Raw genomic sequence first — 26,656 nt, forward strand, 5'->3', positions numbered from 1 at the left:
ACACACACACACACGAGCCAAGAGCCAGGCGGTGGTGGCTCATGCCTTTAATTCCAGCACTTGGAAAGCAGACTGGCAGATCTTTTACAAGGCCAGCCTGGTGTACAGAGTAAGTTCCAAGACAGGCTCCAAAGCTGCAGAGAAACCCTGTCTTAAAAAACCAAAATAATAATAATAATAATAATAATAATAATAATAATAATAATAGGAAGAAAGAAAGGAAGGAAGAAAAATAAAGAAGGAAAAGACAAAATTAAGGCTGGGCTGTCATTTTCACCGTGGTCCAGTTCAGAGTGACGGATGGAGATAGCAACACCATAGACTTAGGAAGAGAGATGGTGAGAACTGTAGCGTCAGCCACGGCCTGGGTCGGAAGCGTTGCTCACGTCTGCCCATGTAGGATGGAGAGTGAACTCTTTGTGCCAGATTGTTCAGTATTGCTTAGCCTAAGGGTAAGGGGCAATCCCAGAACCATGAGAGAAAGAAGTGAGGCGCCCACAGCCTGTTGTAGAAACCAGAACAGGTGTCTTCCTACTTGGTAAGGACACTGTCTTCATGCAGGAGTTCAGCCACACCCTCCAAGGCTTCTTGGAGAGGAGCTCCTGGCAGGTTATTTGGTGGCCTGAAAGGTCCTAAGTGTCTGCTGGCCGGAATGGCTGGCTCTGTCGAGTCTGGTCCCGACAACCTGCTCTTCGCGTAGGTTCTTCGAAGCACAAACTAGCCCGGATCAAGCAAAACACCAGCCGCTGCTGGGCCTGTTTATGTTAGTCACTTAACTCAATTCTCTTCTGTTGAAATGAAGCATTCCTCCCTCGGCCGGTTTCCTAGAGTGCAGAAATCCAAGCCGGGACGGGGCGGGGTTGACGTGCTGGGGGCGGGACTCCGGGCAGCCTCTGCCCGCAAATCCCGGGGCTCAGCGATCAGCTGTGGAGCCATGGGGAACAACAACACGGACGACGACGGTGGGCTGTTGGCCGGGCGTGGGTCAGAGCCCCTGGGGCCGGGCGCCGGGCTTGGGGGCACGGGTGTGGCGGCGCTGGTTGGGGGCGTGCTGCTCATAGGCTTGGTGTTGGCGGGGAACTCGCTCGTGTGCGTGAGCGTGGCCTCCGAGCGCACCCTGCAGACACCCACCAACTACTTCATCGTGAGCCTGGCGGCCGCCGACCTCCTCCTTGCAATACTAGTGCTACCTCTCTTTGTCTACTCCGAGGTGAGCCTCCATGCCCCAGCTCCACTCTCCTTCGTCCCTTCCGCCTTCCTCCCCTCCCTTTGCCTGACCCTGGCGCAGTTCGACTGCACGGACCTTCAGCAACCTTGAGCCAGGGTGCTTGAAGGGGCTTCAGGCCTCCTCACTCCTGACTGCCTACCGTCTCCCGCTCTTGAGAATCCAGCGTCAGTTTTGCGTCTGTCGGGTCACCCTACCATCCTCCGGATCCCTTCCTATTCTCTGCGTGTGATCTGCTGACCCAGAGAGGGCTTGTGTTCCTAGAAGCAAGGATCGCAAATATTGTCTTTCCCATTTAAGTCCTGGCTCCCACTCCAGAAATACTGCACCCCTAATCCCTGCCAAAAACCAGTTAGACCGACAGGCAAGTGTGCAGACACGCCTCACTGCCTATGACCACTGCCTTTGGGACTACGAGCACACACACACACACACACACACACACACACACACACACACGAGAGAGAGAGAGAGAGAGAGAGAGAGAGAGGAGAGAGAGAGAGAGAGAGAGAGACAGAGAGAGAGAGAGAGAGACAGAGAGAGAGAGAGAGAGAGACAGAGAGAGACAGAGAGAGACAGAGAGAGAGAGAGAGGCAGGCCTGCCACCACTCAACTCAACTACCAGCAGCTTGGAGAATCAAAAGTGTAGTCAGAGAGGCCTGGGCAGGATAGTGAACTGGGGGCAGCTAAGAATCAGAACCTTCTGGAGACTTCTGGGACAGACTCACCCCAGACCAGGTCTGGCTCTTAGGTGTGTCTTCTATGGTGGAAACTTCTCTCTGCCCAAGGTTTGGCCCGAGAAGAGCTGCTTAGGACGGGAATAGGGAGGGACATAGTGGCCTTACTCTGGGAGGTTGGGCTGCATGGGATTTCTAAGGAAGACACCGAGTTCTGGAGCTAGGGCAGAGGCCAGCAGCCGTGCTGGACCTCAGGTCCTCCCCAGGGACAGACGTCACTGTGATGGATCTTAAGCTCCTAATCGTCCCAGATCAGTATGAAGGGATTTGGGGTGAGTGGGTTGAGCTGGCTGTATGCTCCTTTGCCCTTGGAGAACACTCCCTGCAGACTCGCTGAGAGCCCTAGACCACATTTGTCCTCAGGACAGTCGCGTGTACCCTGTCCAGCAAGAGAAGGGACCCATCCAAAGTCCCACAGCAGTGACAGTTGAAGCAGGCAGGATAACTCTAGGTGAGTCATGGAGGTGGTAGGATTTGTGTTCAGTGGGCAGAGGGTCAGGCCTATGCCCCTATGGACTTCCTTCCAGCAGATGGTATCAGTCTCCCTTGGGTCTTCCCCAAAGAAAGGAGACCCGAGTCAAAGGCAGATCTGTCTGTCCCCTCTGTCTCCTCTAACACAAGTGTCCCCAACTGCCTCAGACTTGCATTGGGCGTGCACACCCCCACCCCATCTAATACACAGCCATTGCCTCTCTTCAACAAGAATGGAGGTCAGGAAGTTAGCGCCTGAAATGTCAAGTTTTGTGTTTCTTTCCTGCACCTCTGCATGGCTAGGTTCAGGGTGGCGTGTGGCTGCTGAGTCCCCGCCTCTGTGACACCTTGATGGCCATGGACGTCATGCTGTGCACTGCCTCCATCTTCAACCTGTGCGCCATCAGCGTGGACAGGTGGGTACCCCAGACAACTCCTCTCCCACCCCCACCTCCCAGTCATCCGCCCAACTCTGCACCCTCACCACGCCTGTGTCCCTCTAGGTTCGTGGCCGTGACGGTGCCGCTAAGCTACAACCGTCAGGGTCAGCGCCAGCAGCTGCTCATCGCCGCCACATGGCTGCTATCTGCCGCGGTGGCTGCGCCGGTGCTGTGCGGCCTCAACGACGTGCCCGGCCGCGATCCAGCCGTGTGCCGCCTGGAGGACCGCGACTACGTGGTCTACTCGTCCGTTTGCTCCTTCTTCCTGCCCTGTCCACTCATGCTGCTGCTTTACTGGGCTACTTTTCGCGGCCTGCGGCGCTGGGAGGCAGCCCGGCACACCAAGCTGCACAGCCGCGCGCCGCGCAGACCCAGCGGCCCCGGCCCGCCCGTGTCGGACAATGCTCGGGGTCCCCTTTTTCCACAATGTCTGCCCCCTTCACCCAGCCTCCTGCAAAGCCCCAGCGGCTCCAACCAGCCTGAGCCAGATCTCTCTCAGAGACCCTGCGGCCCTGAGTGTCCCCTCCCGGATGCAATGCTCCAGCAACCGCCGGCACTGCCTTCCTGCAGGAGGGGCGCCAAGATCACGGGAAGGGAGCGCAAGGCAATGAGAGTCTTGCCGGTGGTCGTCGGTGGGTTCCTGCCCTGGGGCAAGAGCTGCTATGTAGAGAGGGGTCCCAGGTGGAGAGTTCCGGGCTCCACGAGGTGGGAGGTGGGTGGAGTCTAGATTGGAAGGGTGAAAGGTGTGTGTGTGTGGGAGGGGGTGATCCCGGGAGAGGGACCTGGAGTGCAGGAGTTCAGGCTCACGCCGCCCACCCCCAGGGGCCTTCCTGATGTGTTGGACGCCTTTCTTCGTGGTGCACATCACGCGGGCGCTGTGTCCAGCTTGTTTCGTGCCCCCTAGCCTGGTCAGTGCCGTCACCTGGCTAGGCTATGTCAACAGTGCCCTCAACCCCATCATCTACACCATCTTCAACGCCGAGTTCCGCAGCGTCTTCCGCAAGTCTCTCCGTCTCCGCTGCTGAAAAGGCCACTGCTGCTGTCCTGAGGTCAGGGAGATCCAAGCCTGTGGGCGGAGTGCGCTGGCGCGTCTGATTAAACGAATTATTTCCTAATCATTTATGAAGGCTGGGGGTTGGGGAGGAGCAAGCAAAAGAGGAGGTATTTTGGCCTGTATGATGGGGCCTGGATACTACTGGCTCAGCTCCAGGAGGCTTCTGAAGTCTCTTCTGCCCCAGGAAGAATAGGAGAACTACTTCAGCTGGCTTTGTTTCCTCTTAACAGGTAAAGTGACCAAGTGTCTATCTGGGAGAGGAGCTAGAGGAATTTCCTGGGGTTCCTCTCCAGGCCAGCTCAGTAGGGAGGGCTCTGCTGTCATTAAAAGGGGCATGGGTACCATTTTGGAAGCTTTCTTGAGTACGGTATATATTATAGCTTCCTGCCAGCCTCTCTCCAGAAGATGCCCTGAACTTGCAAAGTTCCACTGGAGTTCCAGTGAGTCCCATTCCCAGCCGTCAGTACTTTGTACTCCTCTGAAAGGGAGCCCTACACTCAGGTCCACCCAGGCCATCTATCCCATGGATATCCAGCAGCAGGGTTCAAGGCAGGACTGAGGGACCCAAGCAGCTCCTGGGCTCGGGCTCTTTGGCCAAGGCCCAGTGCAGCAAGAAGAGATGACTCCTGGCAGGGACAGCACACCCTAACATTTTCCCCTCCCCCATCCTCTCATGGGAGAGATGTAAGTCAGGACTGCAGAGGGGGGCTTTAGGTTGGGGCCCACATCAACAGGTACAAAGTATCACAGTGCTCTCAGTACTGAGAAACGATGAGCTGAGTCCAACAGCAGTGTGCAAATCCTCCCGTGCTAAAATAGTCCCTGTTGGATAAGGGGCAGTTCCCCAGCACTGAGGGTACTAACTCCCGCTGGAGCCTCTGCTGACACCCCCGGGCTAGCATGCTGCTAGGTGTTAATGGAGTCATGGGTTCATGTCTGCCCCCATATCGTCTAATGTTAGTGGAACTGGGACGCCCTTAAATTTTACCTCTGGACAGGCTCCAGAGCTACAGGGGAACCCTGTCTTGACAAAACAAACAAACCAAAAAGAAAAAAATTTTACCCCTGGAGACTTTAGGATACCAAGTGTGCCTGGCCTTTGCTGACTCCCACGGAAAAAATCTGCAGATCCAAACATACGGCCGAAACTCATGTGAGTGGGGCAGAAGTCACGGGAGGCTTGACACAGCTTGGGGAACTGAGCCCTAAGTGCCATGCCCTGAGACCCTTTGGGTTTCTTCCTTAGAGGAAAAGGAAAGAAAAAATTGAATCGATTCCAAATTGCATGTGACAGCCACTGCTCTTGGACGGTCACCCATCTTGGTGTTCTGGGGGCTTTCACACAGTGCCACTTCTTGGGGGTAGACACCCTAAGTGACCCCTGCAGGCTGTCTTGTGGTTAGCAGTCTGAGGAGCTCCTGGACGCAGATGACTTTGCCAAGCACTTGTCTTTTTTCTGCTGTCAGTGTGCAAACTGAGCAATGCTATGTAGCTTAGCCTGCTCTGCATGGCCTGGGTGACTGGTTGGAGCTGAGAGCTACTCAGTCACCAGAAAGCTCTTCTGGGAAGAATGGCAAGGTCCCTACTCAAAGGCTTGATTCCAGCAGAAATAAACAGGATGGTCATGAAGACCTTATTCAGTGGGAAGGGCCTCAGGCCTGGAGCCTCCAGGTGCCTGGCTCACTGATCAGCCTTAGGGAGAAGGCCGGGGGCCCCACAGAACTAGAATCTCCTGACTCACATACGTGCCCCTCCCTCAACTATCACATTGAGGGACCTCAGGGATCTGCAAGGTGCAGGACCTTCTGATAGGAGGAACTATTCGTGGCCCAGGGCAGGGTAGCGGGATGATCTTTTTATACATACCAAGGTGTAAAGCTGGTGTGTATCTGGCAGGAACTATTTTAGAAGTAGGTGTAAGAATTGGTAAGTCTGAGAGACAGGCGGATCTCTGGGAGTTCAAGGCCTGCCTGGTCTACAAGGGCAAGTTCCAGGACAGCCAGGGGTACACAGGGAAACCCTGTCTCAAAAAACAAACAAACAAAAAAAAATCAAAAGAAAGAAAAAAGAAAAAGAATTGGTAAGTCTATAAGTTCACCCTAAACTTGAAGGCGCTCCCTGAGGCCCTGGCTGAGTCTGCACGTTCCCTACATAGTGCAAGGGAGCAGGGGAGCCTCAGGACCCTGACCCTTATGAGTCAGAGTCTTAACCCTAAAGGGCATTTCTGAGAATTTAGAAATCCAGAATGTGCTCCTCTGGCAGTGTTCCTTGTCCGCGGGAACATCAGGTCTCTGATCAGCCAAGTCCAGTACCTGAGTATGAGTGTCCCGCAGAGGTCCTGCCTCTGGGATGGCCCTGGGTGATGAGAAGGGAGAGTGAAGAAAAACAAAGACAACCGGGACTTCACACATTTCCCTGTGCACCCAACAGGATGCCCCTGGAGATTCACAAGTGTCCTTCAGCTGCTCATGGCATTGCCTGGACACAAGCAGAGCTGAGAGGCTACGGAGCCAAACCCTGCTAAGCAGTCTCAGGTTCTCCTGATACTGCTTCCACTAGAGAAAGAAAGGTTGAAAACTCCTTGGCCACAAAGGCAGACCAGCGAGAGGACAGTGGCAGGTCTGCATCCCCACAGCAGGGCACACAGGACACAGCAGAAACCCTCTGGCCATCTGAATACAAAGTGAGCCTTGTAACAGTGCCATCCGGGTGGGGGATGGGAGCTTTATTTACAACCTTATTAACAGATGCGACAGATATGTACACGTGGCATAGGGCACCCCCCAAGGGGAATGGGACACTCATGATCCAGGGATGAAAGAGCACCGTGATAGGTCAAGGGCCCTGGGCTGTGGCGGAGTGCCCCACTATGAAAGTCACCAGCATTCCTTGGTCTCTGGCAGGAGTTCATTTCCAAGGGCACAGTCTGTTTGTTAATAACTTGTCCGGCAAGTTTCCCGTGGCCCCACTTCTCAGCAGCCCCCATAGTCATCAGAGGGCCTTAGCCTGTGATGGCCTCAGAGCAGAGCAGGGAGTGGCCTGGCTCAAACAGCAACTTTTTCTATTACACTTTCTTCAACATGGACTTCATCAGCCTGGACAGTGACAGATGTTGGCTGGCCACAGACGTGCTGATGGTCTTTCCAGTCCTGAAAGGAAAGACACCCATGTTAGCAGGAAGGACCACAGGGACCCACTGTGGTCCAGACCACCACATCACCTGTGGATGGGCTCTGGACTTCACCGTGAGCGGCTGCGAGCTGTCAAGGGTGAGGCATCGCTCAGATTACAAAAGACATGCGCATAATAAGACAGGAGTAAGTTCATGTGTCCAGGTGTTTGTTGTTAGAATTACGAGGCTCTGGCTATCCTGGAACTCACTATGTAGAGCAGGCTAGACTCAAATTCACATGGACCTTCCTGAGTGCTGGAATTAAAGGTGTGGGCACCACACTGTGGTGCTGCTAGAATTAAAATGAAAAGTTGGACAGTGGTTCATGCCTATAATTGCAGCACACAGGAGGCTGAAACCTGAGAACAGACAGAGTTTGAGACCAGCCTAGACTAACAATAGAAACAAACAAATAAATTTGACTATGATATAGCCACCCACAGTGGCATAACTGTGAGGGTGATATTTGTAGAAAAGGTCACTGGCTATCCAGCCTGATGACTTGAATTCACTCTTCAGGATCTACATATGGAAGGGGAGAACTAACTCCTTCAGGTTGTCCATGTGTGCCGTGGCATGTGTGTCCCCTATAGGGATATTAAATTAATAAATGTAATTTAAAACAACAAAAGACTGGGAATAGCTCACTGGTAGAGCATTTGACATGCATAAGGCCTGACTTCAACCCCCAGTACCACAACAAAGCAGCAAATAGTGAGCCAAGGAGCTAGCTGTGTTAGGCTAGGTACTACCAGGTGAGCCAAGGAGCTACTGCGTTAGGCTAGGTACTGGGTGATTCCCTCACTATGAAATGTCTAGAACAACAAAATGTGCACAGAGAAAGTTGATTATCCCCACCAAGGCCTGAGGGAAGATGAGGGCAGTAGGGTTGGGGGAGGGATTCTTTCAAGGGATGTTTCAAAATGCACTGGGTTACAGTATTTCTCTAAAATTTATGAAAATTCATTGACTGTATAGACCAGGTGAATTTTATGGCATGTAAATCAGAACCAGCTAAAGATACCCTGGCACATAGTTCACAGGGAATTTGAAAGAAATAAAAACTGTGCAAGTTAAAAGCAAAACAGTCTATGACTGTTACCTAGCCGAAAAGAAAGCCAAAAGCAGCCCCCTCTTCAGCTGACAGGGTGAGGAAGTTATTTACCCACTTTACAAGTCAGCACTGTCAGAGTGGCCTCCGGCTTCTGTTTCTTCAGTTCCCTGCTAGATAGTGCTCCCTTTGAGGCCAATATGAGAAGTAAGGATAGTGACATTCAGGGGGTTTTGTTTGTTTTGAGATAGGGTTTCTCTGTAGCTTTTTGAGCCTATCCTGGAACTTGTTCTGCAGATCAGGCTGGCCTCGAACTCACAGAAATCCGCCTGCCTCTACCTCCCAAGTGCTGGGATTAAAAGCATGTGCCACCACTGCCTGATTTGACATTCACTTTTTTTTTTTTTTTTTTTTTTTTTGAGACAGGGTTTCTCTGTAGCTTTGGTTCCTGTCCCGGAACTAGCTCTTATAGACTATACTGGCCTCGAACTCCCAGAGATCTGCCTGCCTCTACCTCCTGAGTGCTGGGATTAAAGGCGTGCGCCACCACCACCCGGCTGACATTCACTTTTTAAAAAGATTTATTTATCATTCTTATTTTATGTGTATGAGTGTTTTGCCTGCATATATGCCTGGTTTTCACGGAGGACAGAAAAGGGTGTCAGATCCCTGGTACTGGAGTTAGGATTGTTGTGAGCCATCACGTGGGTGCTAGAAATTGAACCCAGGTCTTCTGCAAGAACAGAAGTACTCTTAACCACTGAGCCATCTCTCCAGTCCCCTGCATTCATTTTATATCAGTTCAAATGAAGAAGCTGCACAGGCCTTTATTCCAGCATTTGGGAGGCAGAGGCAGGTGGATTTCTGCAGGAACACACAAAGAAATGCTGTCCCACCCAAAACAAAACAGAAAGCTGGAGTGTTTGTCTTTAATGAGGACATCAAAAGAGGGCTGAAGTCAGAGGCAGGGGGATCTCTGTGGGTTTGAGGCCAGTTTGGTCTCAGAAGCGAGTTTCAAGACAGCCAGAAGAACTGTTTCACAGAGAAACCCAGTCTCAAAAAAAAAAAAAAAAAAAAAAAAAAAGACTGACTTAGCTGGTAGCTCCAAGAAATGGAGTCTCTCAGCCAGACTGTTCCTGGAATCAAAGCTCCCAGAACATGAGGCAAGGACAGAAGCCTGCATTGTGACACTGTTGAGCCTGTGCCAGCCCTTCAGGGAGCCTCAGGCAGAGTGAGGTTCCTCAGTTACCTGTGCGCTATGACCTCTCTCCCAGAGCTCCTGGCGCATGGCCCAGCATCCCAAGTACAGTGGGATAACTTGGCTCAGCTTTTCTCAGTGCAAAGTTTTTTAAGGGGAGTTCAGAAGACGAACTTCCAATTTTGGTCCCCAAATCTCTGGTACCCTGGAGACAAGTGGAGTCACAGAGAGGACCAGGGGACACGGGCCACACCTTCCCTTCAAACCCCAGAGGCAATGGCTCCTGTGTACTCACCAGGGCCACACAGGACTGCCAGGAGTCCATCAGCGTGACAGACTTTTCTTGTGCCATGTGAGGTTCTCTGAGTCACCTATGGACCTCGGGGTGGGGACACCCGTCCACTTCATAAGCTGTCCTTCATGGCTATCTTCCCAAATCCACACTTTTGTTAGCCTGCCAGGTTTTAGCAAAGCACCAGGCCGTGGGTCCTTGTGGGAGGTTCTGTCAGCAGACACAGCTTGAACCTGCAGTGGCTACTACACGTGTCTGACAGATCTGCTTCCGTATTCACACACTCAAGGGCCTAAGGCTACTCAGCATCCCCAGAACTGGGGCCACGGACTCCAGGTGACTGAGAACACTCTCCTCATCCCTGAGAACAAGGCGGCTCCTTCTGTTTCTGTTCCAGGCTAGGAAACAGGGCCCCAGAGTCCTGTCATTCTGAGCCCTAGGTCAGAGAATGCCCAGCAGGCTGCCAGCCTCTCAGCCTATTTCACAGCAGCCCCAGGGAGTAAAACTGAGCATTACACTGTCTTTTGAAGCATGGGCGTTCTTTAGAGGAGTTCGTGAAGATCATGAGCACTGCCACGGCTGTGCAGGACGGACAGCTGGACGGACAGCACAGGCTCAATCCTCCAGCAGGTCCAGGTCCACTCTCACATGTCCGGCCTCTACTTGGCCGGTACTGCTGAGTATCGCGGACAAGACCCGCTTGCTCCACGGTGGAACTTAAGATTCCTACATCTTCAAAAATGGCACTAGGCAAAAAATAAGCCCTTAAGTCAGTAGGGCACAAAGAAGAGAATTCACCACGTGGACAGTGGCGAGGCCAGAATGGTGGCCGCAACCAGCCAGGGAACCACATGCTTCACGGCACTTCCTGGGATAACTATGGGCTGATGACTTTGGGAAAATAAACATGATGGCGTTACCAACTGCTCCAAAGTGGTCCTGGTAAGAAGTGCCAGGCGCATGACGTTCTAGGTGGTCAGCTGACAGTCCACAGGCTGCTAGTGCCCCATGGTAACTATGGATGCAGCCCAACAGAAAACATACTTATTTAAAGCATCATTCCCACTCTGGGAACTTGACTATATAGTTCCTGAGTGTGCACTTAGCTGACAATATCACGTCGTAGTATCAAAAAGTTAGACATCCAAAAGACCTTTAATGCTGGCAGCGGTAGCATGCCTGCTGAAATCCAGGCACTAGAGGAAAGGAGGCAACAGGATCAGGAGTTCAAGGGCATCCTAGGCTACATGAAACCCTGTCTAAAAAGAGGACTGGGGTGCTGGAGGTATGGCTCAGGTGTGGAGTGCCTGCCTAATTTAAGGTCATTCTTGACTACATATGGAGTTCTAGGTCAGCCTGAAATACATGAGATCCTGTCTCAAAGAAAAAAAAAAAAGAGCCGGGTAGTGGTGGCACACACCTTTACTTCCAGCACTCGGAGGCAGAAGCTAGCCTGGTCTACAAAGTTAGTTCCAGGACAGGCTCCAAAGCTACACAGAGAAACCCTGTCTTAAAAAACTTAAAACAACAAAAAAAAACAACCAAACCAAACCAAAACAACAACAACAAAAAATCCACAAAACAAAAAACCTCTTTAATGTTCCCAGAGCCAGTGGTTAAATCACATAAACAAAGATTCTCACAGTGCTCTGAGGCCTGCTGAACTAGGACATGGTAAGAGGCCCTGAGAACACGGAGTCCCTACCAGTGAGCAGGTTTAACTACAGGCACACAGATGCACATGTGCCTTCTCCCCTCACAGACCCAGCTGGAGCCTGCAGAAAGGGGAAGGGATAGTCCCAGACCCAACAAGGTATATGGGTGGGTGAAGGAGGGTGTTGGGGATTCTGAAGAGACTTTGTCTTCTTCAGAGAACCCAGCAGGTAGCTCCAGGCAGCCACCGCCCTAGACACTCAACAGACAACAACCCTGATCCAGCATTCTGGCCCTTAGGGACCTGGATGAGTCCACCTGTCCAGGCCTTAGAGCACAGCAGAGCAGAGGAAAGGCTGAGGCACACTACCTTGCGCTGGCAGAATGTGGAGCAGTAGTTCACCTTGTGGCATCCGGTACACTCACTCATGGCCTCCCGGCCACAGTTGACACAGGATTGCTGCGAGAAGGACAAACAGGAGTCAGCGTCTCGGCGGGTGCTGGCCTCCACGGCAGCTCCCATGACTAAGAGACACTAGGCACGCCCTTCTGGACCGTGTCCACCCCCGCGTCATTCAGTTGTACGGACCTGGCCTCTCCCTTTGTCTGAGTTTGCCCTGTGCCGAGCAAGCATCAGAACATCAGAGTCCAGGTATTAGACCAGGTATCAGTGTCTAACTCCAAGGAGATTCCCTTTCAACCGTGTGGTATAACCTGATTTGGGGAAAGTTCTCAACCCTCGGGCACACTTCCTGAGCGCTTGAGGACCCAGCCTGCAAACAGGCAGCGGAGCAAGCATTGGGCACACCGGGGTCTCTGGGCCCTCTCGAGCGTATTAACTCTGGTATGGAGTTTGGGTCTTAGGATCCCCAGTGGTGACCAAAGCTTCCTTCCCCCATACTGCTGTTCAGGGTCATTTCACTGAAACAGCACTAATCTTTCAACATTTCGGGTATTTCTTTTCTTTCCTTTTTTTTGTTTGGTTTCTCGAGACAGGGTTTCTCAGCTTAGCTGTCCTGGAACTTGTTCTATAGACCAGGCTGGTCTTGAACCGACAGAGATCTGCATGTCTCCGCCTCCCGAGTGCTGGGATTAAAGATGCGTCACCACTGCCCAGCATTGTGTATTTTTTTTTTTAAAGCTATGTTAGTGGGGGACAGTTAATAACCTGAGGTGCTGAACACAACTCTCAATGACTGATTACGTATGGCACTCAGCAACTGCAAGCTGGCTATCAACAAACCCTTTCCAAACCAGAAAACCGGAGACTCGGCTACAGGGCTAGGAAGGACGTCTGTGTGCGTTGCTGGGTCACACTGGCGGAAGGGACCTGCGCTAGTAGGGCAATGGGCAGCAGCCTGCTGTGACCAACATACACAACATACAGACGTGACTGCTGGGCTCGCAATGCTACTCAGGTCTGCTGGACCGCTGTTTTTGTGGGTATGCTGGAAACACAACAATTACTTGTAGGCTCTTGTTCTGAGTTTCAGTTTTCTTCTGTGCTCTTCACTGTGACCACCATCTTCCCACCTGTGAAACATCAGCTACCTCATTCCCTTTAGGACTCATGGACTGGGTACTGAGTCAGCTCCCTAAGCCTCTAGCACTGAACCGAGCCTCGAGACTGTGCCTCTACTCTGAATGAATAAATACTGCAAAAAAGTCCATAGCCATGTAGAGTTGGAAGACCAGAGTCAGGGAAGGCACTATCGGGGAGGTGAGGGGGGCTCAGACACATGGAAGCTAAGAAGGCAGCACTGGCTACAACCAGAGATCGCAAGACAACAGCACGTTCACCCTGCTAGAAATATGTGACCAGACATTTCAGTAGTGTGGGAGATAAACCGGTCAGAAGAGTCTTTGGTTACTCATGATTCCCGTCCGGGAGAGCCCCAATCGAACTTGAGCGGTGACCCAGTCTGCAGAAAGAGAAGAGCAGACAATGGCAGACACTCCAGCCTAGGCTGCAAGGATTGCCACTGAATACAGGGATGTGGTAAGACAGAATGTGTTCTTCCTGCCCGAACATGTGCAGCAGATGACCTGCCAGACTCTTCAGAGAACAAGAGAGCAGGCCTACGCAGCTGCAGCTGGGGAGGACAGCCCCCCCCCCCCCGTGCCGGGGTAGCATGTGTGACAATGACTGTGGAGCTGGCAGCTGTGTTTGGAGGCAGGAGAAGGGGCTATGACTGACACGCTCATGGAGGACAGCCTGCGGTGGTCACAGGGACCCTCGGTACTAACTGCAGCTTTTCTGAAAAAATGAAAGATGACCCCAAGATCAGTCTGTTTTTTCACAAACGACCTCCCTCCATGCCAGCAGAGGTGCAGCGACACCCATCTGTGCTGCCAGGGTGACCTGAAGAAACCCCTTCTGAGCTTCCTAAAAAACTATGGAAGCCTCAGAACCAGCGAGTGGCTTTCCATGAATGGGCCTCAGCAGACAATCACTACAGTGATCTTCAGCAAAGAGGCCTTGGACTGCCTCCGTGGCCTGTGTCCAAAGAGCAGGCTCAGATATGAGGCTGTCTCTAGGGCACTGTGGCCCCAGCACATGGATAACAACTGCCAACAGGCAGAGAGTCCTTGGCCTCTCAGAAGGAATGGGTACCTAAGCCCTGTACTCTAGGCGTACTCAATTCTAAATTATACAGATTATACATCACAGGTAACTGAGCCACTTCTCAGAAAAAAAAATCCAAACTTATAATAAGATGAAAAGACTACCTATAAAATGCTCACTAACCCTGAATCGCTCAAGAAATAATCTCTATAATGTATTTGCCATCAGTTCAGCAAATGACTTTAAGTCTAACTTGAGCTTGGGAGCTGCACATGCTCCTGCCCTGGGTCTGAGCCCCTCCTCATCAGTCTGAGCAGAGGGACCTTCACCGGGGCCACCCCTGTACTTGTCCCTCTGAATTGCACAGCACACGGGCAAAGGCTCTTGGAAGCAGTGGTCAATATAAGACCCTGCGGCTACTTAGCCAGCTCGGCTTCTGCTGGACACAGTGCCCTTGACAGGCAAGGACATGAGCTTTTCTGCCCTGTTTAGTCTTTGCAGATCTAATTAGACACACACACACACAAAATCCCGTAATGACTTGCTTCAGCTAAGCTAAATTTGCTCTCTTCTAAAGTTCCAAATAAAACGTGAAAGCTGGAGGCAGGAGGATCATGAGATGGCTAGACTGGGTGAAACAGGAAGATCCTGACTCAAAAAACAAACAGCTAGGAGCCTTAGGACTCCTCCTAAGGGTTGCTCTGTGTTAGCGCTGCAGTCTCTCCTGAGAGTCCCTTGGCAGGCTTCTCAGCTTGTCCTAGTCCACACTCCGCAAGTGGAAAGGGTCCCAGCATCATCTTTCCACTCAAACACAGGCACTGTTTGCTTTCTGAACTTCCACTTCCTGCCCTGGGATCAAACAGGATTACTAGTAAATAAAACTTGGATGAAGCAGGGCGGTGGTGACATACACCTTTAATCCCAGCACTTGGGAGGCAGAGGCAGGCGGATCTCTGTGAGTTCAAGACCAGCCTGGTCTACAGAGTGAGTTCCAGGACTGGCTCCAAAGCTACACAGAGATAGCCTGTCTCATAAAACATAAAGAGAAAGAAAAGAAGGAAGGAAGGAAGGAAGGAAGGAAGGAAGGAAGGAAGGAAGGAAGGCAGGCAGGCAGGCATGGGACTGTGTTTTCAGAGTAGGGGCTCAGTGAATACAAGCTCACTTTGATGCCAGTTGCTGTGTTTAGGTGTTAGTGTTTCAGCCAATCTCAAGAAAAGTCACACTTTCTATAGTTAAAAGGAAGCCATCTGAGTTGCTGACCATGAGTCCATGCCTACTGAGTTGCTAACAAGGCCAGTCCTCAAAGGATTTGAGTTAACTAGAACCCAGCACTTCACAAAAACTCAGAGACTGGCTGCTAGGGCCAGTACATTTATCAAAGCTGTCATAAAGTATGCTGGGCTGGACCAGGAGCAGGTGGTGAGGGGGCTCTTTACTTCCGTCTGGTTTGTTCCCACCAGTCATGTGACTCTGGCCACGAATCAGCAGTCAAGGTCTGTTCCTACGTCCCTAGGTTCCACACAAGCCCAGCCACCTGAGCCAAATGATGGCTAATGGATTCTTTTTGTTAATATATTTTAAAAATCCTATGTGTATGAGTGTTTTAATTTCATGTATGTAGCAGGCAGTGGTGGTGCACATTAATCCCAGCACACAGAAGGCAGGGGCAGGTGGTTCTCTGTGAGTTGGAGGCCAACTTGGTCTACAAGAGCTAGTTCCAGAAAAGCTAAGGTTGTTCACAGAGAAATCCTATCTTGATAAACAAACAAACGAATGAACAAAAAATTCATGTATATATGCTCACCAATGTATGCAGTACCCAGGGGACTCTTTAGGCTGAAAGAAAACCTAAAGATTTAAATAGTGCCAAATTACTGTGGCCTAATAACATGGCAGAGTACTGAAAGTACTAACCCAGTGGTCAGCCATCAAGTTCAGAGCAGCACTCACCAAGACAGGACACTGCAGCACAAAGGGATCCTAGAGATCTTAAGCAGGACAAGGCAGCACAGTCCTGAAAACCAGCACTGAGGAAACTGAGGCAGGAGGATCATGAGATGGCTAGACTGGGTGAAATAGGAAGATCCTGACAAACAGCTAGGTGTGGGAGTGGAGCACACCTTTGATCCCAGCACTTGCAGGCAGAGGCAGGCGGATCTCTCAGTGAGTTCGAGGCTAGCCTGGTCTACAGAGCAAGTTCTAGGACAGTCAGGACTACCCCCCCCCCCAAAAAAAAAACCCTGTCTAGAAAAAGCAAAACAAACAAAAACAAACCAGGCATGTTGTTTTATACCTACAATCCCGTACTTGGGGCTAGAGGGAGAAGGATCCCAGCCTCATTTACACAACAAATTCAAGGCTAGCCTAGGCTACATAAGACCCTGTCTCAAAACACCAAGGTGGATGTGGTGGTACAACTTTTAATCCCAGTACTCAGCACTCAGGAGGCAAGAAGCAGGTGTAGCTCTGTGAGTTCCAGGCTAGCCAGGGATAGAGAGACTTTGTCTCAAAAACAAAACCTATTCAAAACCCACATTAAAACACTGCTAAAATCTCAGAGAACATTCTCCAGAGCCACACTGCAATACAGCCAACTGCCATAAGAAATACAGAAAATCCTCGGCTACTGAGAATTACACATATTTCTAGGTGATGTAGATTTAAGTTTGAAAGCTGACCTACATCAAGCCATTAACTGGTTTTCAGCAGGTCTCTGAATGGGGAAAGGAAAGTATTTTCCACAGTTGCTGCTGGAAGAGAAACGAACCTCGAAACCCACAAGTGCTCTGTTGAATAAAAGAAACAAAGACAGGAAGTGGGAGCACACAGCTCGGCCTCTGCACTGGTGTGGAGTTCCACAGGTCGGAACTGACCTCTGACAATGGAAATCAGGATGATTATAAGGGTAGGAAGGTCAGGGGATGGCACTGGGAGCCACTGTGGTGGCCATCCTCAGAGTGGTGTTTGCCAAAGCTCGTGGACCCTCTAGTAGGATATAGGCACTCTACTGGGGCTGAATTTTGCCCCTATTAAAACAAAAGTCCAGCCAGGCGGTGGTGGCGTACGCCTTTAATCCCAGAACTTGGGAGGCAGAGGCAGGCGGATCTCTGTGAGTTCGAGGCCAGCCTGGTCTACAAGAGCTAGTTCCAGGACAGGCTCCAAAACCACAGAGAAACCCTGTCTCGAAAAAGCAAAAAAAACCCAAAACAAACAAACAAACAACAACAACAAAAACCCACAAAAGTCCAAAGCCCACAGAAAATGTTAACAGTCATTTGATTTTGAGAAACTGATGCTAAGGATGCATCGGGCCCGTGTGCTCAAGGAAGCTGCAGAAAACATGGTCACAAGATCACGCCACCCTCCATGGCTGACAGGAGGCAGGGCATTGCAACAGCAGATGGAAACTGTGCTCAGGCATCAGAGCCACACCAAAGTTAAAATGAGACATGTCTTACTACATAAAGACAGCCTGAATGTAGAAACATATATGAACACCATTCATTCAAAAATAATGGTTGGTATATATAAAAATGTCTTCCCTGCAGAATACGCCAATCTTACCCAAAATGTTTTGATGCCACCTTCGTTTGCATTATTTTCCAGATCTCCCTTCTCAGGACAGTGGGGCAGTGAGCATCGCGGGGCAGCAGAGGAATCATGCTATCCCTGGACTGGGGAGGATGATGGATACAGCGATCGGTCTGAGCTCACCTCTTTTCGCTCTGCATCAACCTGCATTCTCGCCTGCGTCACAGCAGCCTCCCTGCATGAGCTCGCCTGCTTGGCTTGTTCAAACAGTGTCTTCAGCTGCTGGGCTGTGCTGAGCAAGGAGTTGACCATTTCCTCCAGGTACAGCCAGCTCCGCTGTTCTGACATCTCCAGCCCGCTGACCACGGTGGGAGAGACAGCTTTGGTGGGGGTGGAGGGCGGCACGGCCAAGGCAGGCAGGGACGTCAGGACTAGAATGTGGAAGGGGACAACCCAAGGTTAGTGACTCCCAAGCCCGACACATTCAGGTGTGAGAAGGGGAAGGAAAGGGGTGAAAAGGTTCGTCCCTACTCCTTGTTCACATTCCCATATGTCTGTTGTCAGCCAAAAACCTTCCCAAGGGCTGAGCACTTCCAACATGAGACCTAGAGTAGAAGCTCAGACAAGAGGTCAGTGACAGGCAAGACACCCAGAGACGGGGTAGCCGTGAAACATGGAAGGAACCAGCCATAGGACAAGCACACCAAGGACAGGGAATGGAGACTCAACCTGTACCATATACGGGAAAACCAAGGCTCACCTGGAAAGCTCTCAAGGCCTGCAGTCAATACGGGGGTTATTAAGAACAGTGGGAGTCAGAATTCTCACAACTGGAGAAGTCACCAACACAGACAGAACGGACCAGGACACACTGTGACTTTATACTCAGTAAACACAGTGAATTCCCCCTGCAGGAAGGTCTACAATAGACGTGTGTGTGTGTGTGTGTGTGTGTGTGTGTGTGTGTGTGTGTGTGTGTTAGCTGCAAAAGCCTACTGAGTAGATCGGAGTGGACACATCCAAACAGCCATGAACACCCACCAACATGGCAGGGCTTCTGTGGGATGCTGTATCTACTGCACAAAGCCTCTTCCCAATGCTCACCGTGAACTGGATAAGGCACACAGTCACCACAAAGCCAGCACTCAACAATACCAGGCCACTGTGACTTAGGCCCACAGCATGCAGAGGGGAATCCCACATCACCACTGGCTTCAGAAAGGTGAGGGGAATGCACAACTTGGGATGATGGCTGGTAAGATTGCTCGGTGAGTAAGGCCCTTGCACACAAGCACAAAGACCTGAATTCAAATCCCAGGAACTCTGGAATGCAAGGTAGCCTGGCACAGGCAGTGGAGAAACAAGAGACCTTGTGTGAGGTGAGGACTGACACCCAAGGCTGGTTTCTGACCTCCATATGCACATATCATAGTGCACCAAGGAATCATATGTCCACACTTCCATACAAATATGTGTAAAAACACACATGACAGGTATGGTGGCACAGCCTTTAACTCTAGCACTCAGAAGAGGCAGGTGGATCTCTGTGACTTCAAAGCTAGCAAGTTCTAGACCATGCCAGTCAGAGCTATCCAGACCCCATCTCAAAACAACAACAACAAAAAGGGACACCTCCCAAATAGGCACACACACACGGGAAAAGAGAGAGAGAGAGAGAGAGAGAGAGAGAGAGAGAGAGAGAGAGAGAGAGAGAGAGAGAGAGAGAAAGAAGAGCTGAAAAGAAAACTCTCAAGTGTCCGGTTAAGGCCGAGAGTAAAAAAGTGCCTTCAATAAGGGGCAGGTCAACACAGAGGCCACTATGGGGCTCCTGCTGCCTCCTACAGGGCTCTGGGCATATGAGCAGAAATCAGAAAAGCAGCAATCGACCCACAGATTAAACCAGGAAGCCCTATGTTCAAGCTAGTGCAAAGTGTGATGAGGCACTGCAGACCTTTGTGGACTCAGGAACCTCCCAGGAGGTTCCTCACCCTCAATCAGGTGTCACGGTTAACCTCGGCAAGAGGACAGGGCTCAGAAGACATAGCAGCCCTATCCCATCACTGACAAAGCCACACCAACGCATGCCACAAGAATCACCATCACACTATTCTACATGACTGCTGTTGTTAACCCCCAACAAGGTAGGTAAAAGGCCAAGTGTCAAGGGGACAACGTTCAGGAAGGAAGTCACTGGGGACCACCAGTCACTGGCTCAAGGGTGGCTAGTAAATGCTTATTTACTTAGTTCTTGAGTTTCATATCATCTTTTTTATTTCTTTTTGGTTTCTCAAGACAGGGGCTGGGACTAAAGGTATGGGCCACCACAGCCTAGCCATACCATCCTCCCTCTCTCTCTCTCTCTCTCTCTCTCTCTCTCTCTCTCTCTCTCTCTCTCTCTCTCTGTGTGTGTGTGTGTGTAGGAAACAAAACACTGAAGCATGTTGGGTGAAGCCTGCAACCACTCTTAAATATTTAGGAGATAAAGTTTTGCATTTATAACTTCTTTTTGAATATTTGATGTCATTCTCAAATTTTTGTTTTGTTTTTCAAGACAGGGTTTTTTCTGTATAGCCTTGGCTGTCCTGGAACTTGCTCTGTGGATCGAACTCATAGAAATCTGCTTGGCTCTGCCCCCCGAGTGCCAGGATTAAAGACATGTGCCACCACCACCCAGCCAAAATAATTATTTTAATGTTATAAAATATCAGTCGTCTCCTACAAGCTGAGTGCCAAGATGGAGCAAGCAGTAAAGGACACAGTCCACCCAGGGCGGGACAGGGTCCAGCGTGCAGCAGAGACAAGGGAGGAGGCTGAAACCGCTGGAAGAAGTGGAGTCAGCATGAGTCTAGTTCAGACAGACTAAAGGGAAGATAATGTGAGCCAGGTACACGCCCGGTGACCTAATCCTTTAATCCCAGCACTCAGGAGGCAGAGGCAGGTGTACATCAGGAGTTCAATGTCAGAGCCTACTAGTGCCAGGACAGCCAGGGCTACACAGAGAAACCCTGTCTTTGGGGGGTGGGGGAGATAATGAAACAAACAAGAGAGGGGAAGGAATTTTAGTTTGGTTCTCATGCTGGAGAGCATGACAATTATAAAAACAAATGCTCATCAGCAGGAGGAGGTTCAGGTAGTATTTTATCCATCGTATGTACTTTTAAAAAGTATACTGACAAAGAAATTTACCCAAAACGTGCTGCCAAGTGAAAACCCAAGGTCAAACTGCCCACACAGAGAGGGTCATTTCTGCTCTCAGCTACAGGGACACAGTCTCTGTGATGGTTTGAAAGGAAGTGGCACTATTAGGTGGTGTGGCCTTGCTGGAGTGGGTATGGTCTTGTTGGAGGAAGTGTGTCACTGTGGTGGCAGGCTTTGAGGTCTCATATATGCTTAAGCCATGCCCAGTGAGACGGCTCACTTCCTATTTCCTTTGGATCAAGATGTGAGGACTCCCAGCTCCAGCATCACGTATGGCTGGCTTCACGCTGCCATGCTCTCCCCCATGACAATAGTGGACGAAACCTCTGAACGCTAAGTGAGCCGCCCCATTAAATGTTTCCCTTGTAGCCGGCAGTGGTGGCACAGGCCTCTACTCCCAGCACTCGGAAGGCAGAGGTAGGCAGATCTCTGTGAGTTCGAGGACAGCCTGGTCTACAGAGAGAGTTCTAGGACAGGCTTCAAAACTACACAGAGAAAGCCTGTCTCACAAAAAAAAAAAAAAAAAAAAAAAAAGGTTCCCTTGTAAGAGTTGTCGTGGTCATGGTGTCTCTTCACAGCAATAGAAGCCCTAACTAAGACAGTCTCTCACACCACATACTTCTTGGTCCAGTTCCATGGTCTGTCAAGGCAAGGAAATGGTCTGCTCACACACTTCTGCTGGGGTGGACCTGACACTGGTGTAGGAGGACCTATGTGGTGTAGGAGGAGGTCTATGTGTTGTTTTCATTGGTTAGTAAAGGAACTGCTTTGGGCCTGTAGCAGAGCTGTAGGGGAAAGGCTAGGCGGAGAAAACTAAACGGAATTCTGGGAAGAAGAAGGCAGAGTCGAGGGACGCCATGGATCCGCCGCCGCCGGAGACAGACATGTTGAAACTTAGATGGTAGGCCATGACCTCGTGGTGATGCACAGATTAATAGAAATGAGCTAAATTAAGATGTAAGAGTTAGCCAATAAGAAGCTAGAGCTAGGGGGCTAGAGAGATGGCTCAGTGGTTAAGAGCATTGCCTGCTCTTCCAAAGGTCCTGAGTTCAATTCCCAGCAACCACATGGTGGCTCACAACCATCTGTAATGGGGTCTGGTGCCCTCTTCTGGCCTGAAGGCATACACACAGACAGAATATTGTATACATAATAAATAATAAATAAATATTTAAAAAAAAAAGAAGCTAGAGCTAATGGGCCAAGCAGTGATTTAATTAATACAGTTTCTATGTGATTATTCTGGGTGTAAGCTAGCCAGGCTGCGGGAAGAACAAGCGGCCCCCTCCCTCCAGCATGACATTAGCAGCATTAGGTCATTTCGGTCTCTATGGAAGTAGCCAGCTACAAACAAAAGCCTTACATGTAACTGAACAGCACAGTTGGGCCCAAAAAAACTTTCTTTACAAACACCTGGACCTTGCCAGACCTAACCCAGCAAGCACTTCAAGAGAAAAAACAAGCACACCAGCACAAGCCCCATGAAGCAATTCTAAGGCTGGGGTATGGGTCAGAGGTAGAACACTTGCCTAGCATGTGTGAAACCCTGGGTTCCAACCACAGCACTACAAAGAGTAAAAATCAAGCCAAAAAAAAAAAAAAATCAAGTAAAACCACAATTCTGAGGACAACAGTTTGCATACTACACATAGATTCTTTTATACTCACCAATTTTGGGATGTGATGTTGGCAATGCAGCTTCTGGAAACGGTGCAATCTGGCAGCTGTCCTGATAGCCAGGGTAGTGGGGTTCAGGGTGGCCAACCCTGCAGGGGGGCTGCACACCTGCCTCTTGCACTGTTAGTGAGAGAGAGGTAGACAGCCTCAGCACCTGCTATTGGCATAGCAGATTTAGTTCCACGTGCCTACAGCTACATACTCAACGAAGAGATACTGGCTGTGGGAGGCGACAGAGTGAGCACTTTGTTTTATTTTGTTTTTTTTTTTTTTTTTTTTTTTTTGGTTTTTCGAGACAGGGTTTCTCTGTGGTTTTGGAGCCTGTCCTGGAACTAGCTCTTGTAGACCAGGCTGGTCTCGAACTCACAGAGATCTGCCTGCCTCTGCCTCCCAAGTGCTGGGATTAAAGGCGTGCGCCACCACTGCCTGGCGAGTGAGCACTTTGAATTGATACATTTTGATTTGGGTGGTTGATGAAATAAAATTTATCACGAAAAATACTATCATTTACTTTGTTAACATGACTCTTAGAATATTTAAAACTACATATTATAGCCAGGCAGTGGTGGCGCACGCCTTTAATCCCAGCACTTGGGAGGCAGAGGCAGGCAGATCTCTGTGAGTTCGAGGCCAGCCTGGTCTACAAGAGCTAGTTCCAGGACAGGCACCAATAACTACAGAGATACACTGTCTCAAAAATCAAAACAAAAACCCTACACATTGTTTCTAGGGGCTGGCATCAGCTCAAAGCAGCATCAACCAATGCTATGTATCTTTATGCGCTGATCCCAGTGCTATTTCTCCAGAACCTACCAGGCTCCCACCAGGATCTGGCCCTGCTCCAGGCCCCTGCTGAGGAGTCAGGTGACAGAGGTATTGGGGACATATCAGCAGATACTAAGACAACTTACCTGTGGCTCCTGCAAAGACATCACCTTGGGCTGGACTCTCAGAGATGACGGCAGTGGCCTCTACAGTGGACGCTCGGTCAAAGGTTAGTGCTCCAGAGGTAGTGATCTGTCCTGAGGGTGTCACAGTGACTGGAAAAGGCAAAAGGCATTTCACTCACGGCCAGGCCAGGCACTGGGCCCAAAGCATACACTGCTCTTTGCAAAGATGCAGGCTTCAGAGAGGTCCCAGGAGCTGGCCAAAGCAGACACAGTGACATACCCCACACATGGTATGACATCAGGAAGCCTTGGCACCTAGGTGACAGAGCCAGGCAGGGCAGGACTCAGGCCTCTATCCACACTGCCAGGTCTGAGCGTAAATTAACTTTAAAATACTTTGCAGTTGGAGTCAGACTGTCTCAGAGACAGGAACCCCTCCACTGGGCTAAGGCAGGAAAGCAGGACCGCATCTCAGCAAAGCACTGCTCTGCTGTGCTGGCACTCACAGGTGGTGGCTGCCGTGGCAGGGAGCAGCGTGATGTTCTTGGGGGAATCCTTCTTAACTGGAGTTGTGGGCAGCTCATTCTCTTTCTTGCGTCTTTTGTAAGGGACGAAGAGCCTGACTGGGCCACTCTAGGGAGAAAAGTAAAGCTGACCAAGGGCAACGGTACTTGAGGGTGACACTGCCTGCTTCCCACGCCTTATCAAACTAGTGAGTCTGTTAGCACTGCAGAGAGTAGAAGCCCTCAGGAGCCCTCAAAATGGCAGAGACGTTTTCAGAAGAAATGAGCAGCACTGCTGCCAAGAAGAACACAACCTCAACATCTGGAACTTCGGATTCTTAGAAGAAAGGAAGTGGGACCAAGCGAAGGAGAACAAGGGAAACCACAGCCTGAAATAAAAATCCTCACTCAGAGCCATTTGCAGACACATCAGAGAACCACTGGGCCATTAGCACGGTACAGGCCTACAATCTCAGCAACCAAGAGGCAGAGGCAAGGTGACGGCCATGAGTTCAAGTCCAGCCTGGGTTACAGTGGGAGACCTTATGACCAAAACAAAAAGCTCAGGGCCAGGAGTCGTGGCACACGCCATTAATCCCAGCACTCAGGAGGCAGAGGCAGGTGGATCTGTGAGCTCAAGGACAGCCTTACCACAGCCTTACCTATATAGTGAGTTCCATGACAACAAGAGCCTCATAGTGAGACCATGCCCCAAAAATAAACAAACAAACAAATAAATAAATGAAAAATAAGTGCTGAGCAGTGGTGGCACATCTTAATCCCAGCATTTGGGAGGCAGAAGCAGGCAGATTTCTATGAGCTCAAGGCCAGCCTACAACAACAGAGAGTTCCATGACAGCCAATGCTACACAGAGAAGCCCTGACTCAAAAGAACCAAAACTAAATAAAATAAAATAAATGAAAAGCTCAGCAGTAGATGACAGAACTTACCACCAAACCTACCAAGACTGAAAATCTGAGTTTGATCCCTGATCCCTCCCACATCAAACATAACCTAGAAAATTCCCTACAGACATGCCCACAAGACAATCTGGCCAAGGTAATTCCTCAAATGAGAATCACTCTTCTAGGTTAACAAAAATTACCCAACACATGCCTCCACCTGGTGAGTGTTGCCATCACAGGTGTGTGTGTGATTTATCTTACTGGTTTTTCGAGACAGGATTTCTCTGTGAAACAGTACTGGCTGCCCTGGAACTTGCTTTAGTAGACCAGGCTGGCCTCGAACTCACAGAGAGATCCGCCTGCCTCTGACTCCCGAGTCTGGGATTAAAGGCGTGTGCCACCACCACCCAGCTGTGTGTGTAATTTATACTGTGCAAGGACTGAATCCAGAGGCTTTGTGCGTGTTGGGAGAATGATCTACCAACTGAGCTACAGCCCAGCCCTCCCCTCCTTTGTCTGTCTCTCTGGCTTCTGCACCTGCACCTCTCCTGGCTCCAGCTGCTGTTTGCTGTTGTGCTGTGTGGTCTGTCTCTTGCTCATCTCCACGTCTTTGTTTAGTTGAGAACCAGACCTTCCAGGCGACACACTGTGGCAGCAAAGGGTACTGACACCCACCATCCCTGGCATTTTTGCTCTCCTGTTTGTGGGAGACCATGTTGTCTGGCTGAAGTGTCTCCTGCAGGATGTAGTGGTCTCTAAGAGCTCAGCCTGAGTGTGCAGTTGCCTCAGATAAAAGTAGGCCTCTGGCTGGGTCTGTTGGCTTCTCTGCTAAGCTGGTGCCTACTGGTAGAGCTACAGTGGGGCTCCAGAGTAAATTGCCATCCATTATCTGAGCAGGTTAATCCACAGCTCTTCGAAGGCAAACCTCTGCAGCCTGCTCTTAATCTGAGCAGGCTTTCCTTGGCTGCCGATTTTCTTGATTCTTTCTAGCTGAGGCACGGCGGCATCTGCTCTGGTGTAGCTACTAGTTTTCCCACTGTTCCCAGAACATTCTTGGTCTTGGATATCCCGATAGTCTCTAAAACAGTCAGTTCATTAGAGGAGTCACAGTTCACTCCATCAGAATAGCAGCCCTGCTCTGTGAACAGGGGTGAAGGCAGGACCCATCACAATTTGGAAACTAGCCCTAGAAAGAAGCTCAGCTGAAGATACCAAGTAACAGGCTCAGCCAGACTGATACAGAGGGGCTGAGGTAAGGGGTTTCACCCTAGCACTGGTTGGGAAGTCAACTGTAACCCACAGCGGTCAGGTGAGCAAAGCTATAGCCTAACCCTACAATGACGTAACCTGTCCCTGCATAGGGAGCTGCGGGAGGAGGACCAATCTCGAGAGGAGCCTTTTCCATCCTGAGCTGGAGGATACCTGGCCCTGCCCCTTGCAGTTGGTCTTTGCTCTGCACTTGGTGCTCGTCTAGGTCACTGTCCTCAGGGATCACCGGAGACAATCTCCAGAGATGCTAAGTAGTTGTCTTCCAGTTTCACCACTCACTCCTTTGGGGGACAGACTAGGGAGCATCTCACAGCCCCTAGGGCAGTGCTCCTCAACCTTCCTAAGGCTGCGACCCTCTAACATAGTACCTCATGAACTGGCTGCTCTTCCTGAGGTCCTGAGTTCAATTCCCAGTAACCACATGGTGGCTCACAACCATCATGTAATGAGATCTAATGCTCTCTCCCAGTGTGCAGGCAGAACACTGTCTACATAGTAAATAAATAGATCTTAAAAAAATTATTTCACGGGGCTGAAGAGATGGCTCAGTGGTTAAGAGCATTGCCTGCTCTTCTAAAGGTCCTGAGTTCAATTCCCGGCAACCACATGGTGGCTCACAACCATCTGTAAAGAGGTCTGGTACCCTCTTCCGGCCTGCAGGCATACGCACAGACAGAATATTGTATACATAATAAATAAAATAAATATTTAAAAAAAATTATTTCACTGCTATTTCATAACTAACTTTCTTATAACAGCATTACGAGTCATAATCTGATTTGTAGGATATCTGGTATGCGATCCCTGTGAAAGTACTAACACC

General features: G+C 50.2%; 2 protein-coding genes across 3 annotated transcripts in view; one reads left to right on the forward strand and one right to left on the reverse strand.

The window, feature by feature from the left end:
- The first annotated feature begins 896 nt into the window (after window positions 1-896).
- Drd4 (dopamine receptor D4) lies at window positions 897-6,500 on the forward strand. 2 transcript variants are annotated; one of them, XR_007590788.1, is made up of 5 exons: window positions 897-1,210; window positions 2,737-2,849; window positions 2,937-3,505; window positions 3,696-5,080; window positions 6,358-6,500. XR_007590788.1 is itself a non-coding variant. In XM_050136565.1 (4 exons), exons 1-4 carry the CDS (start codon window positions 935-937, stop codon window positions 3,896-3,898), a joined length of 1,161 nt encoding a protein of 386 aa, XP_049992522.1. In that variant the 5' UTR covers window positions 897-934; the 3' UTR covers window positions 3,899-6,492. The 2 variants fall into 2 exon arrangements, 1 of the variants encoding a protein (XP_049992522.1); XM_050136565.1 differs by having other exon boundaries at window positions 3,696-6,492.
- Window positions 6,501-6,631: 131 nt separating this feature from the next.
- Deaf1 (DEAF1 transcription factor) overlaps window positions 6,632-26,656 on the reverse strand; it is a 28,094-nt gene continuing 8,069 nt past the window's right edge. Inside the window, exons 7-12 of the mRNA XM_050136564.1 lie at window positions 23,662-23,788; window positions 23,177-23,305; window positions 22,257-22,385; window positions 17,574-17,821; window positions 11,664-11,753; window positions 6,632-7,076 (exon numbers count right to left, since the gene is read on the reverse strand). Coding sequence (XP_049992521.1) covers window positions 6,972-7,076; window positions 11,664-11,753; window positions 17,574-17,821; window positions 22,257-22,385; window positions 23,177-23,305; window positions 23,662-23,788 — 828 coding nt within the window. The 3' untranslated portion in view covers window positions 6,632-6,971. The remainder of the gene's footprint in view (window positions 7,077-11,663; window positions 11,754-17,573; window positions 17,822-22,256; window positions 22,386-23,176; window positions 23,306-23,661; window positions 23,789-26,656) is intronic.

Source organism: Alexandromys fortis, unplaced genomic scaffold, assembly GCF_014885135.2.
Source record: "Alexandromys fortis isolate MF-2015 unplaced genomic scaffold, M_Fortis_MF-2015_v1.1 scaffold_3, whole genome shotgun sequence".
Taxonomy (NCBI): Eukaryota; Metazoa; Chordata; class Mammalia; order Rodentia; family Cricetidae; genus Alexandromys; species Alexandromys fortis.

Excerpts from the sequence above, each read along its gene's own strand:
- Drd4 (XM_050136565.1), top strand. The coding sequence starts at position 935 with ATGGGGAACAACAACACGGACGACGACGGTGGGCTGTTGGCCGGGCGT. Across the intron at positions 2,850-2,936 it reads TGCGCCATCAGCGTGGACAG|GTTCGTGGCCGTGACGGTGC; the intron begins GTGGGTACCCCA and ends GTGTCCCTCTAG. Across the intron at positions 3,506-3,695 it reads AGTCTTGCCGGTGGTCGTCG|GGGCCTTCCTGATGTGTTGG; the intron begins GTGGGTTCCTGC and ends GCCCACCCCCAG.